General features: G+C 53.1%; 1 protein-coding gene across 2 annotated transcripts in view; it reads right to left on the bottom strand.

Annotated features, from left to right (window-relative positions):
* The window catches only part of LOC136590883 (inositol 1,4,5-trisphosphate receptor type 2-like), a 102,652-nt gene extending 90,061 nt beyond the window's left edge, over positions 1-12,591 (bottom strand). For both annotated transcript variants that reach the window (XM_066588407.1, XM_066588408.1), the window contains exon 1: positions 12,245-12,591. In XM_066588407.1, coding sequence (XP_066444504.1) covers positions 12,245-12,336 — 92 coding nt within the window. In that variant the 5' untranslated portion in view covers positions 12,337-12,591. The remainder of the gene's footprint in view (positions 1-12,244) is intronic.
* Between the last annotated feature and the right edge of the window lie 2,298 nt (positions 12,592-14,889).

The raw sequence follows: 14,889 nt of genomic DNA, 5'->3' as shown, positions 1-14,889 counted from the left end.
GCTGCGCGGCAGCGGCCTCAGGATCTTGTGAATCTCACACGACTGGATTTTTATTGTGCAGTCCGTGGGCAGCGTTCGCACGGAGGAGACGCAGCTATAGGCTGGCATTACCAGGTATGTACGGCCGCTTCTTCCTTCACACCTGCAGGAACGAATCGCAATTTCCACGAGCGGAAGGAAAAAAAAAAAACCGCAGCATGCTCTAATCTGCTGCAGACTCCATGTGGAATCAATGGAGGTCGTGTGTCCTGCAGCCCGTCCGCAACAGACACTGCGGAGAGGCCATGGGTGCCCGCGTCATCGCCTAGCAACAGTGCCGGAAAAACAAAATCTCTAATGCACATGGCCGACGGTCATCCGCAGTAAACAAATTGTAGGTACGCCAACCAGTGTCACAGCGGACTTCACATGCGACTGCCCGTGTGACACCAGCCGCACTCTGCGGCTTCCGCATCTCTAGGAAATGGCGCACCCCTTATTGACCTCTACCGGGCCTTGGGGTGCGCAAATGTACAGGAGTATACAGCGCGGTAACATGTGAAGGGGGCCTAAATGTCGTCGGCTGTCAGCATTATAGCCCACAGATCCGTGAAATGGCGAGGTTTTCATCCGCTTTTTGGACGTTTCTCGGATGAACATATGAATATCCGCATATTTGTCTTCATATACAGACATGTATGATCGGCTGATATCACATGACTCCGCGTGGAATCTGCGTCAAGTCCGCATCAAATCCACAACGACGTTCACGCCTAAAGTGCCCCAACCCGCGGCGCAGACGTCAAACCCACGTGGCGGAAAAACCCAATCCTGACATGGAATCCGCGCCGGTTTTACCACACATGAATTCGCCGGATTGAACTGAGGCTCATCCACAGGCCGTCCGCTGACGCACTAAGGGCTAATGCCCACGGACGGATTTCTGCCACGTTTCCCGCGGCGCAATAACGCAGCTATTAGGTCCTATTGAATTTAATAGCTCAGTGCTCACACGTGATTCTAATTCACCGCGTCAGAATTACGCAATCGCTCGCGGGTACTCGCATTTTTACTCCTGCGGCATAAGTTTGCCCGTGGACATGAGGCCTAAGCGTGCATTCACACAAGCAAGTTTCTCGCACAAATTCTGTGCACTGAAACTTGCGCCAATGTTTTCACTAGGTGTTCCCAGGTGCGCGCCATTCTCGCAGCATGAAGAGTCGCAGCGAGTTCTACAGAAAGCATTGTTTCCAACGGGTGAAAAAGAAAATCATGTTACTTGCACGTGCGTGCGCGCTTCATGCGGATATAATGCGACTTTTCCTAATGAAATTACATGTTGGCGAGTGCGATACGGGGCTGAGCTCACGGCCGATACCGCACTCGCCCATGCTAAACAAACGTATCTGCGCAGGGAATAGAACCCATTGATTTCGATTGGTTCAGTCACATAAGCGTACTTTGTGCGCACATTTAGTTCGCTCACAGATATATACAGCACGCCGATCTTCATGCACATTTGCGCACAAACGTAGCACACATCCAACCAGTTAACTTAAGTGCCCTTTTGAATGAATGGGAGCGCGGTTGTGTGTTTTTTTGCACACGCAAAAAGTACAGTCAGACACACGTGTGCGCAAATACACAGCGCCCGTTGTGCAAATTCACCCATGCAATACCGACCATAATCAAGTATGACTGCACACACTGCGGACACATGTAGACAGGCGTTTGTGTGCTGTCCAGTGCGGACTGGGCACAACTTGCAAATGGCGAACTAAGTATGGGCTCTTTATACGATATACCGCTTCTGGGGGGGGGGGGGGGGGGGGGACGACCCGGTGCCGGCGCTCCTGGGAGGGGGGGGGACGACCCGGGTGCCGGCGCTCCTGGGAGGGGGGGGGACGACCCGGGTGCCGGCGCTCCTGGGAGGGGGGGGGGGGACCCGCTGCCGGCGCTCCTTGGAGGGGGGGGGGGGGACCCGCTGCCGGCGCTCCTGGGAGGGGGGGGGGGGGACCCCGCTGCCGGCGCTCCTGGGAGGGGGGGGGGGAACCCGCTGCCGGCGCTCCTGGGAGGGGGGGGGGGGACCCCGCTGCCGGCGCTCCTGGGAGGGGGGGGGGGACCCGCTGCCGGCGCTCCTGGGAGGGGGGGGGGGACCCGCTGCCGGCGCTCCTGGGAGGGGGGGGGGACCCGGGGGGGGGGGACCCGGTGCCGGCGCTTCTGGGAGGGGGGGGGGGACCCGGTGCCGGCGCTTCTAGGGGGAGGCGGGGACCCGGTGCCGGCGCTTCTAGGGGGAGGCGGGGACCTAGGCGGGGACCCGGTGCCGGCGCTTCTAGGGGGGCAGGGGGGGGACCCGGTGCCGGCGCTTCTAGGGGGAGGGGGGGAGACCCGGTGCCGGCGCTTCTAGGGGGAGGGGGGGAGACCCGGTGCCGGCGCTTCTAGGGGGAGGGGGGGAGACCCGGTGCCGGCGCTTCTAGGGGGGGGGGGGAGACCCGGTGCCGGCGCTTCTAGGGGGGGGGGGGGAGACCCGGTGCCGGCGCTTCTAGGGGGGGGGGGGGAGACCCGGTGCCGGCGCTTCTAGGGGGGGGGGGGGGAGACCCGGTGCCGGCGCTTCTAGGGGGGGGGGGGGGGGAGACCCGGTGCCGGCGCTTCTAGGGGGGGGGGGGGGAGACCCGGTGCCGGCGCTTCTAGGGGGGGGGGGGGACCCGGTGCCGGCGCTTCTAGGGGGGGGGGGGACCCGGTGCCGGCGCTTCTAGGGGGGGGGGGGGACCCGGTGCCGGCGCTTCTAGGGGGGGGGGGGGGAGACCCGGTGCCGGCGCTTCTAGGGGGGGGGGGGGACCCGGTGCCGGCGCTTCTAGGGGGGGGGGGGGGGGGAGACCCGGTGCCGGCGCTTCTAGGGGGGGGGGGGGACCCGGTGCCGGCGCTTCTAGGGGGGGGGGGGACCCGGTGCCGGCGCTTCTAGGGGGGGGGGGGGACCCGGTGCCGGCGCTTCTAGGGGGGGGGGGGGGGGGACCCGGTGCCGGCGCTTCTAGGGGGGGGGGGGGGGGACCCGGTGCCGGCGCTTCTGGGGGGGGGGGGGGGACCCGGTGCCGGCGCTTCTAGGGGGGGGGGGGGGGGACCCGGTGCCGGCGCTCCTGGGAGGAGGGGGGGGGGGACCCGGTGCCGGCGCTCCTGGGAGGAGGGGGGGGGGGACCCGGTGCCGGCGCTCCTGGGAGGAGGGGGGGGGGACCCGGTGCCGGCGCTCCTGGGAGGAGGGGGGGGGGGACCCGGTGCCGGCGCTCCTGGGAGGAGGGGGGGGGGACCCGGTGCCGGCGCTCCTGGGAGGAGGGGGGGGGGACCCGGTGCCGGCGCTCCTGGGAGGAGGGGGGGGGGACCCGGTGCCGGCGCTTCTAGGGGGGGGGGGGGCCCGGTGTCGGCGTTTCTAGGGGGGGGGGCCCGGTGCCGGCGCTTCTAGGGGGGGGGGGGCCCGGTGCCGGCGCTTCTAGGGGGGGGGGGGGGCCCGGTGCCGGCGCTTCTAGGGGGGGGGGGGGGCCCGGTGCCGGCGCTTCTAGGGGGGGGGGGGGCCCGGGTGCCGGCGCTTCTAGGGGGGGGGGGGGCCCGGTGCCGGCGCTTCTAGGGGGGGGGGGGCCCGGTGCCGGCGCTTCTAGGGGGGGGGGGGCCCGGTGCCGGCGCTTCTAGGGGGGGGGGGGCCCGGTGCCGGCGCTTCTAGGGGGGGGGGCCCGGTGCCGGCGCTTCTAGGGGGGGGGGGCCCGGTGCCGGCGCTTCTAGGGGGGGGGGGGGAGACCCGGTGTCGGCGCTTCTAGGGGGGGGGGGGGACCCGGTGTCGGCGCTTCTAGGGGGGGGGGGGGGGAACGACCCGGTGCCGAGGCTTCTAGGGGGGGACCCGATGCAGAGACTGCTAGGAGGGGACCCGATGCAGAGACTTCTAGGAGGGGACCCGATGCAGAGACTTCTAGGAGGGGACCCGATGCAGAGACTTCTAGGAGGGGACCCGATGCAGAGACTTCTAGGAGGGGACCCGATGCAGAGACTTCTAGGAGGGGACCCGATGCAGAGACTTCTAGGAGGGGACCCGATGCAGAGACTTCTAGGAGGGGACCCGATGCAGAGACTTCTAGGAGGGGACACGATACGCTACATTTTTTTTCATGCAACCGAACAGCATGTGAAAAAATGCGCACATGTGAACGAAACCACTGAAATCAACAGATTCTATTCACTGCATAATACGCTGGTGTGAACGAGCCCCAAGCGTTGTGTGTACCGCATGTGGGGACCAGCAAATCCTTCTTTAGGGACCAGGTTCAGCAGATGGATGACCCCTTTAAGCCCCTTCACCCCCGCCTGTCACTGACACAGCGCAGGGGGGGAGCCGCCTCACTCCATGTGCGAGAGAACGTCACTTCCCTTTTTTAAATTCACTTCCTCAAAACCCTGGAGCTTCGGAGCGCAGCGACCGGCCGCAGATAAACCGCCAAACGTCTCAAGAAACCGTCGTTACCAGGAGACCATTTAGCGGGAAGCCCATACAGGATCCTTTCTGTCTGCAGCGCTCCCAGCAGAGTACAGGCTGCCCTGCAGAGCGCCAGCTCCCCGCTGCCACTTACTATCCATGCCAGCCTCCGATCACTCATCGAAGACCACCTGCTGTATATAAGGAGCCGCCATGTCTGCAGTGCCCCCCCCCCCCGCAGAGTACAGGCTGCCCTGCAGAGCGCCAGCTCCCCGCTGCCACTTACTATCCATGCCAGCCTCCAATCACTCATCAGAGACTACCTACTGTATATAAGGAGCCGCCATGATCTTATCGCAGGGGCCAACCGTTATTTGTCACGCGAACGCGCCAATGGGAGGGCTCACAAACAGTTTGGATGATCACATTGAAAATGCCGCAAGTCATTTATTAAATGGTGAAAAACATCTAGAAATTAATTCATAAGAAACAATTCGGAATAAAATATTACAAAATGACAAAGAGGATTTAAAAAACTCCAACAGGAATGAAACGGCGGAGGAGGGGATAAGGGGGAGGAGACAAGGGGGAGGAGACAAGGGGGAGGAGACAAGGGGGAGGAGACAAGGGGGGAGGAGACAAGGAAAGGCTCCGCGCGAACCCCCCACCTCGAAAATACGCATCTTTTTCACGTGATTTTTTTTGTGCGGATCTCCATGCTGAATTTGACCAGCCAACGGGCGAAGCCTGCGAGCGGACTGGAAACCAAAGAGAAGCGGCGCAGAAACAAGATGGCGTGCATCAATATTCCACATGCAGATTTAGCCCATTGACAGACACCCCCTCCACCACAGCACCAGCCCGAGGGCACCAACCACGACAGCACCAGCCCGAGGGCACCAACCACGACAGCACCAGCCCGAGCGCACCAAGCACCGCAGCACCAGCCCAAGGGCACCAAGCACCGCCCCGAGGGCACCAACCACCGCCCCGAGGGCACCAACCACCGCAGCACCAGCCCGAGGGCACCAACCACCACAGCACCAGCCCGAGGGCACCTACCATGACAGGGTATTAGTGTACCTTGACGCCACCGGAAGCTAGGGGTTGGACAGCAGGAAGGCCCCTGTCATACCCCCAGCTCCTGATAGGGTGAAGTGTAGAAGGTTGTAGCAGCACACTGTGCATTGCTTGCTGCCGGCTGTGGTGGCTTAGGGTGAGGGTAATATTTCCATGTAGCTGTAATAACCTAAGGAACCCTCCCCGTAAGCCACCACTGCCTTCCCCTCAGACTCGCTCACCGCTCGTATCCCCGCTGCTTCTGTAGGGGATGGCTCCTGGACGGCTGCCGGCAGTATGTTGTGTCTGTGTCGGCGGCTGCCTGCTCCCAGCAGCCCACTGCCTTAGTCGTCCATTACTCCACTTCCCCCGCGCAGCCTGCTGTTGTGCTGCTCTCCAGTACATCCGGCCGCCTGTCACACTGTTTTCCCCGTTCCTGTGGCCTCCGTCCTGCGTCCGCGATGTCCAGGTGATATGGAGGGGGGGTTGGTTCTGCTTGTGGCCCGCACTCCCGCATTACAGTGAGGGGGTCTTCTGCCTCCGTAACGGCCTTGCAGCGTGGGCCACTGTCTGCCTTGTAACCACCTGTCTAGTGACCTTCCAGGACCTAGAAAATTTAGAGCTGGCCAGCCAATCACATACAGGGGGCGTCACTCCCTGTCAATCTTGACTCAACCAGCACTTGCTGGTGGCATCAAGATACACTAATACCCCACGACAGTACCAGCTATAGTGCCCTCCTTCAGGACAGTACCAGCCTGAGTGCACCGACCATGACAGCACCAGCTATAGTGCCCTCCTTCAGGACAGTACCAGCCTGAGTGCACCAACCACGACAGTACCAGCTATAGTGCCCTCCTTCAGGACAGTACCAGCCTGAGTGCACCAACCATGACAGCACCAGCTATAGTGCCCTCTCCCATCAATAACAGTTATAGTGACTTGTTTCCCAATAGTATTCAAAGTACACCCCCCACCACCAGCACACCCCCCAACCATCCAAACCTCAAAGCGAGTGTGCCTTCTTTCTGGGGCCATGCCTGTTCAGATCAGGGGCAACATTTAGGAACATTAGGCGGCCACAAAAAGCGATCTTAATGTTTGGGGGGCTATGACAGTAGCAGGTACAGTGCCCCCAACTATGGTAGCCACATTGCCTCACCCCCACCCCCACCCCCAGTGCCCACATTACACTGACACGGCCCCCACAAGTGGTGTTGCTAATAACCATACCCCACAGGCAGGGGGCGCCAATATGTCATATGGACACTACAAGGGGCGGTCTTTAAAAGGTCTATTACGTAACATCAGTTTTTGCCAGAGACCTATCTGCGCAAATCCCAGTGTAGACCGCACAGTTCCGAATAAAAAGACGAAGGTGAAAAACATAAGGCGCCGTGACGAAAAACTGCGAGTAGCCCCAACCGGATGTACGGCCAGTCCGACCAACGCTGTGGAAATCTATGATTTCCTGAAGGGCATCAGATAATTGACCAGTATAGACGGATACTGGTCTGACTGGTCTGTACGGCCCGCTCATACGACGACCCATCACCTCTCATACATTATCAGGACGGATCATCCATGTAACTGTATCCAATCGGAAGATGGAAAATCCATGGCGGCTGAAAAGTGAGCTTCACCTCGAACCACTCCTGCCCCCTCAGGACTGGAGGGGAACTGCAAAGTTTCCCATAGGGCCAGTTCACACAAGCCGTGATCACGTTTGGTGCGGTCTCCACGGATCGGACTTGTTCCTGCCGATCGGATCACCTCGACCGGCGAGGCATCCTTCTGATAGGGGGCGCTGTAATTAGGGAATCCCGCTAGCATAAAGGAGGGACTTGTCTGTACAATGTTAGGTAGGTGGCTCATGTCAAATGATGCCAAGACCCAATTACCCAGCAGCCCATTGCCCATCACACGGCCACCCCCAGCTCGCCTCCCTCCCCGGGTAAGTGAGACACCCGGCCGGCCACATGGCGGTAAGCGTGACTCCTCAGACTAGGCGCCTTCTTCCATTCTCCGTGGTCCAGTGCCAACGGTCATTATAGGCACTTTGGTGGTGCCCAGAGGTCACATAGACATAAGACCAGTCTCCCGCCCCGTAGCGAACTGCAATGCCCGCTGTGATCTGACCCATTGCTACCCTCACCAGTAGGGGCGCTATCAGTGATTGTCCCACAGTCACTCTTCTGTGGGATGGAACCAGATAGATGGCCTTCACCTCCACATCAATGACCTTTGGGCGCCCATCGCCAGTGGCCGTACTTAGAGCACAATCAGTAGGTACTAACCACTACCTACCGGGGACGCCCCTACAGTTGTAATCCGCGGCATTCACCTCTCCGTGGAATGTTATGGCTGATCAGTATACAGGATACATATAAAACATGTATACGCCGCGCCGTCTGCATGTCCGGATGGTGAAATAATCACACAATTATCGCCCTGAGGGTAGAGACGCCGGGCATGGCCACACAGGAGCTCCCAGGTGTATATAGCATGTATAGTGTTCAGCATGCTATACACACCCCAACCTCCTGTGTGCTCCTGCACGGCCATGTGTACGCTATGTAATATACATACTATATATAGCCCTCAGCCTCCTGTGCTCCCGCACAGCCATGTGTACGCTGCGTAATATACATGTTATATACACCCCCTCAGGCTCCTGTGTGCTACTGCACGGCCATGTGTACGCTATGTAATATACACCCCTCAGCCTCCTGTGCTCCCACAGAGCCACGTGTGCGCTATGTAATATACATGTTATATATAGCCCTCAGGCTCCTGTACTGCCACGTGTGCGCTATGTAATATACATGTTATATATAGCCCTCAGGCTCCTGTGTGCTCCTGTACAGCCATGTATACGCTGCGTAATATACATGTCATATATACCCCATAGCCTCCTGTGTGCTAATGCACTAACACGTGTGCACTATGTAATATACATATTATATACACCCCCTCAGGCTCCTGTGTGCTACTGCACGGCCATGTGTACGCTATGTAATATACATGTAATATACACCCCTCAGCCTCCTGTGCTCCCACAGAGCCACGTGTACGCTATGTAATATACATGTTATATATAGCCCTCAGGCTCCTGTGTGCTCCTGCACTGACACGTGTGCGCTATGTAATATACATGTTATATACACCCCTGAGGCTCCTGTGTGCTGTGGCACAGCCACGTGTACGCTATGTAATATACAGGTTATATACACCCCTCAGCCTCCTGTGCTCCCGCACTGCCGTGTGTACGCTATGTAATATACATGTTATATACACCACAAGCTCCTGTGTACTGCGGCACAGCCCTGTGTACGCTATGTAATATACACCCCTCAGCCTCCTGTGCTCCCGCAGAGCCACGTGTGCGCTATGTAATATACATGTTATATATAGCCCTCAGGCTCCTGTACTGCCACGTGTGCGCTATGTAATATACATGTTATATATAGCCCTCAGGCTCCTGTGTGCTCCTGTACAGCCATGTATACGCTGCGTAATATACATGTCATATATACCCCATAGCCTCCTGTGTGCTAATGCACTAACACGTGTGCACTATGTAATATACATATTATATACACCCCTCAGGCTCCTGTGTGCTCCTGCACATCCATGTGTACGCTATGTAAAATACATGTTATATACACCCCTCAGCCTCCTGTGCTCCCACAGAGCCACGTGTACGCTATGTAATATACATGTTATATACACCCCTCAGGCTCCTGTGTGCTGCGGCACAGCCATGTGAACGCTATGTAATATACATGTTATATACACCCTAAGCTCCTGTGTGCTCCTGCACAGCCATGCGTACGCTGCGTAATATACACCCCCTGAGCCTGCTGTGTGCTCCTGCACAGCCATGTGTATGGTATGTAATATACATGTTATATACACCCCCTCAGGTGTGCTCCTGCCCAGCCATATGTACGCTATGTAATATACACGCCAAGTTCCTGTGTGCTCCTGCACAGCCATGTGTACGCTGCGTAATATATGTTATATACTCGCCTGTGTGCTACTGAACAGCCATGTATACACTGTGTAATACACGTCATATTCACCCCTCAGGTTCCTGTGTGCTCCAGCCCTGCCATGTATACACAGCATAATATACATGTTATTTACACCCCTTAGACTACTGTGTGCTATACATACTATTACATCACAGCATGCATTGCACAGTACACTGCCAGCTCGGATGGATACGAGTAGCTAATATCCTGCATCGCCCCTGCCCCCAGCAGGCTGTGTAATAATACATTTATAATATATATATCTCCTCCATTAACCTACCACGTTATATACCATTGGTCAGCCGTGTACTAAGTTATATACACGCTATATTTGCAAGAGCTTTCTGTATACTGTGCAATATGCTATGTACACCCATGAACCTTCCGTTATATACCAGAAAGAGCCTGCTATATAATGTTTAATACACGTGTCATATACTCCTTGATCCTCCTGTATACTGTGCAATATACATTATATAGCATCTGAGCCTGCTGTGTAATATACATGTTATATACTCTTTGATCCTCCTGTATACTGTGTAATATACATTTTATATATTGGGGAGGTATATAACATGATTACAGAGGATACAGGAGAATTAGGGGGTATAGAAGATGCATATACACACAGGAGGATTAAGGAATATATAACAAGTATAATACACAGTATACAAGAGTTTCAAGGGGTATATAAGATGTATGTATATATAGTTATATATTACATATACACAGTATACAGCGAGTTCAGGGGTTTATAATATACCACACAGTCTACAGCAGGCGCGGGGGGTATGTAACACACATCACGCAGCAGGCGCGGGGGGTATGTAACACACATCACGCAGCAGGCGCGGGGGGTATGTAACACACATCACGCAGCAGGCTCGGGGGGTATGTAACACACATCACGCAGCAGGCTCGGGGGGTATGTAACACACATCACGCAGCAGGCTCGGGGGGGTATGTAACACACATCACGCAGCAGGCGCGGGGGGTATGTAACACACATCACGCAGCAGGCGCGGGGGGTATGTAACACACATCACGCAGCAGGCTCGGGGGGGTATGTAACACACATCACGCAGCAGGCTCGGGGGGGTATGTAACACACATCACGCAGCAGGCGCGGGGGGTATGTAACACACATCACGCAGCAGGCGCGGGGGGGTATGTAACACACATCACGCAGCAGGCGCGGGGGGGTATGTAACACATCACGCAGCAGGCTCGGGGGGTATAGAACACACATCACACAGCAGGCTCGGGGGGTATAGAACACACATCACACAGCAGGCTCGGGGAGTATATAACACACATTACACAGCAGGCTCGGGGGGTATATAACACACATTACACAGCATGCTCGGGGGGTATATAACACACATTACACAGCAGGCTCGGGGGGTATATAACACACATTACACAGCAGGCTCGGGGGGTATATAACACACATTACACAGCAGGCTCGGGGGGTATATAACACACATTACACAGCAGGCTCGGGGGGTATATATCACACATTACACAGCAGGCTCGGGGAGGTATATATCACATATTACACAGCAGGCTCGGGGGGTATATAACACATATTACACAGCAGGCTCGGGGGGTATATAACACATATTACACAGCAGGCTCGGGGGGTATATAACACATATTACACAGCAGGCTCGGGGGGGTATATAACACATATTACACAGCAGGCTCGGGGGGTATATAACACATATTACACAGCAGGCTCGGGGGGTATATAACACATATTACACAGCAGGCTCGGGGGGTATATAACACATATTACACAGCAGGCTCGGGGGGGTATATATCACATATTACACAGCAGGCTCGGGGGGTATATAACACATATTACACAGCAGGCTCGGGGGGTATATAACACATATTACACAGCATGCTCGGGGGGTATATAACACATATTACACAGCAGGCTCGGGGGGTATATAACACATATTACACAGCATGCTCGGGGGGTATATATTACACAGCAGGCTCGGGGGGTATATATCACATATTACACAGCAGGCTCGGGGGGTATATATCACATATTACACAGCAGGCTCGGGGGGTATATATCACATATTACACAGCAGGCTCGGGGGGTATATAACACATATTACACAGCAGGCTCGGGGGGTATATAACACATATTACACAGCAGGCTCGGGGGGTATATAACACATATTACACAGCAGGCTCGGGGGGGTATATAACACATATTACACAGTATACAGCAGGCTCGGGGGTATATAACATTACACAGTATACAGCAGGCTCGGGGGTATATAACACATATTACACAGTATACAGCAGGCTCGGGGGGGGGTATATAACACATATTACACAGTATACAGCAGGCTCGGGGGGGGTATATAACACATATTACACAGTATACAGCAGGCTCGGGGTATATAACACATATTACACAGCAGGCTCGGGGGGTATATATCACATATTACACAGTATACAGCAGGCTCGGGGTATATAACACATATTACACAGCAGGCTCGGAGGTATATAACACATATTACACAGTATACAGCAGGCTCGGGGGGGGGGTATATAACACATATTACACAGTATACAGCAGGCTCGGGGTATATAACACATATTACACAGTATACAGCAGGCTCGGGGTATATCCCAACACATCACACCCCAGCTGATCCTCGGAGCTCCGAGGCCTCCGGGTGACACTTCTTACCCCAGCGTGCTGATGAATCCATTGACGGAGCCCTCCGCGTACAGAGACACGATGTCCCCGATGTACAAGAAGCTGGACATCTTATCCGGCATCCTGGCGCTGAGGGCGCCCCCTACAGGCGGGGCATGCTGCTGCACCCCGACACTTCCAGGTACAACTGCGGGGGTCCGGTGCAGGAAGAGGGCAGCGAGCGTCACATGCCAAGGCTGCGGGGTACCGGGGGGCACAGCCAGGGGCCACGGCGGCTCCTAGGGGAAGCTGGGCTTGTTCTGCCGGCAGGTCTGCCGGACTCGGGCTGAGCGGAGCCGGTGTGAGCGGCAGCCGCGGGAGGCGCCGTGTGCGGGGAAGTTCCTCACTCCAAGTCTGCGCGCCGCTACTGGGCGGGGCTGAGAAAGGCGGGCGGCCAATAGGAGGGGCGGCTGGTGGAAGAGGGCGTAGTCTGAAGGAGCCCAAGAAACTTCATTCATAAGACATGAGGGAGGAGCCAAGATGTATAATATAATGTCCTAGACATATTAATAACGTACATATATACGCCAAGTTATTCCACAGCGCGGCATCAACACTAAGTACAAGAATATTACTATACTACTACTATAATACTGCCCCCTATGTACAAGAATATAACTACTATAATACTGCCCTCTATGTACAAGAATATAACTACTATAATACTGCCCTCTATGTACAAGAATATAACTACTATAATACTGCCCCCTATGTACAAGAATATAACTACTATAATACTGCCCCCTGTGTACAAGAATATAACTACTATAATACTGCCCCCTATGTACAAGAATATAACTACTATAATACTGCCCCTATGTACAAGAATATAACTACTATAATACTGCTCCCTATGTACAAGAATATAACTACTATAATACTGTCCCCTATGTACAAGAATATAACTACTATAATACTGCCCCCTATGTACAAGAATATAACTACTATAATACTGGCCCCCTATGTACAAGAATATAACTACTATAATTCAGCCTTCTATGTACAAGAATATAACTACTATAATACTGCCCCCTATGTACAAGAATATAACTACTATAATTCAGCCTTCTATGTACAAGAATATAACTACTATAATACTGGCCCCCTATGTACAAGAATATAACTACTATAATACTGCCCCCTATGTACAAGAATATAACTACTATAATTCAGCCTTCTATGTACAAGAATATAACTACTATAATACTGCCCTCTATGTACAAGAATATAACTACTATAATACTGCCTCCTATGTACAAGAATATAACTACTATAATACTGCCCCTTATGTACAAGAATATAACTACTATAATACTGCCCCCTATGTACAAGAATATAACTACTATAATACTGCCCTCTATGTACAAGAATATAACTACTATAATACTGCCTCCTATGTACAAGAATATAACTACTATAATACTGCTCCTATGTACAAGAATATAACTACTATAATACTGCCCCCTATGTACAAGAATATAACTACTATAATTCAGCCTTCTATGTACAAGAATATAACTACTATAATACTGCCCTCTATGTACAAGAATATAACTACTATAATACTGCCTCCTATGTACAAGAATATAACTACTATAATACTGCCCCTTATGTACAAGAATATAACTACTATAATACTGCCCTCTATGTACAAGAATATAACTACTATAATACTGCCTCCTATGTACAAGAATATAACTACTATAATACTGCTCCTATGTACAAGAATATAACTACTATAATACTGCCCCCTATGTACAAGAATATAACTACTATAATTCAGCCTTCTATGTACAAGAATATAACTACTATAATACTGCCTCCTATGTACAAGAATATAACTACTATAATACTGGCCCCCTATGTACAAGAATATAACTACTATAATACTGCCCCCTATGTACAAGAATATAACTACTATAATTCAGCCTTCTATGTACAAGAATATAACTACTATAATACTGCCCCCTATGTACAAGAATATAACTACTATAATTCAGCCTTCTATGTACAAGAATATAACTACTATAATACTGGCCCCCTATGTACAAGAATATAACTACTATAATACTGCCCCCTATGTACAAGAATATAACTACTATAATTCAGCCTTCTATGTACAAGAATATAACTACTATAATACTGCCCTCTATGTACAAGAATATAACTACTATAATACTGCCTCCTATGTACAAGAATATAACTACTATAATACTGCCCCTTATGTACAAGAATATAACTACTATAATACTGCCCCCTATGTACAAGAATATACCTACTATAATACTGCCCCCTATGTACAAGAATATAACTACTATAATACTGCCCCCCTATGTACAAGAATATAACTACTATAATACTGCCCCCTATGTACAAGAATATAACTATAATAATACTGCCCTCTATGTACAAGAATATAACTACTATAATACTGCTCCCTATGTACAAGAATATAACTATAATAATACTGCCCTCTATGTACAAGAATATAACTACTATAATACTGCCCCCTATGTACAAGAATATAACTATAATAATACTGCCCTCTATGTACAAGAATATAACTACTATAATACTGCTCCCTATGTACAAGAATATAACTACTATAATACTGTCCCCTATGTACAAGAATATAA

The sequence above is a fragment of the Eleutherodactylus coqui genome, unplaced genomic scaffold, assembly GCF_035609145.1.
Source record: "Eleutherodactylus coqui strain aEleCoq1 unplaced genomic scaffold, aEleCoq1.hap1 HAP1_SCAFFOLD_229, whole genome shotgun sequence".
Taxonomy (NCBI): Eukaryota; Metazoa; Chordata; class Amphibia; order Anura; family Eleutherodactylidae; genus Eleutherodactylus; species Eleutherodactylus coqui.
Note: the sequence above shows the minus strand (reverse complement) of the source record. Positions and strands in the feature narration are given on the sequence as shown.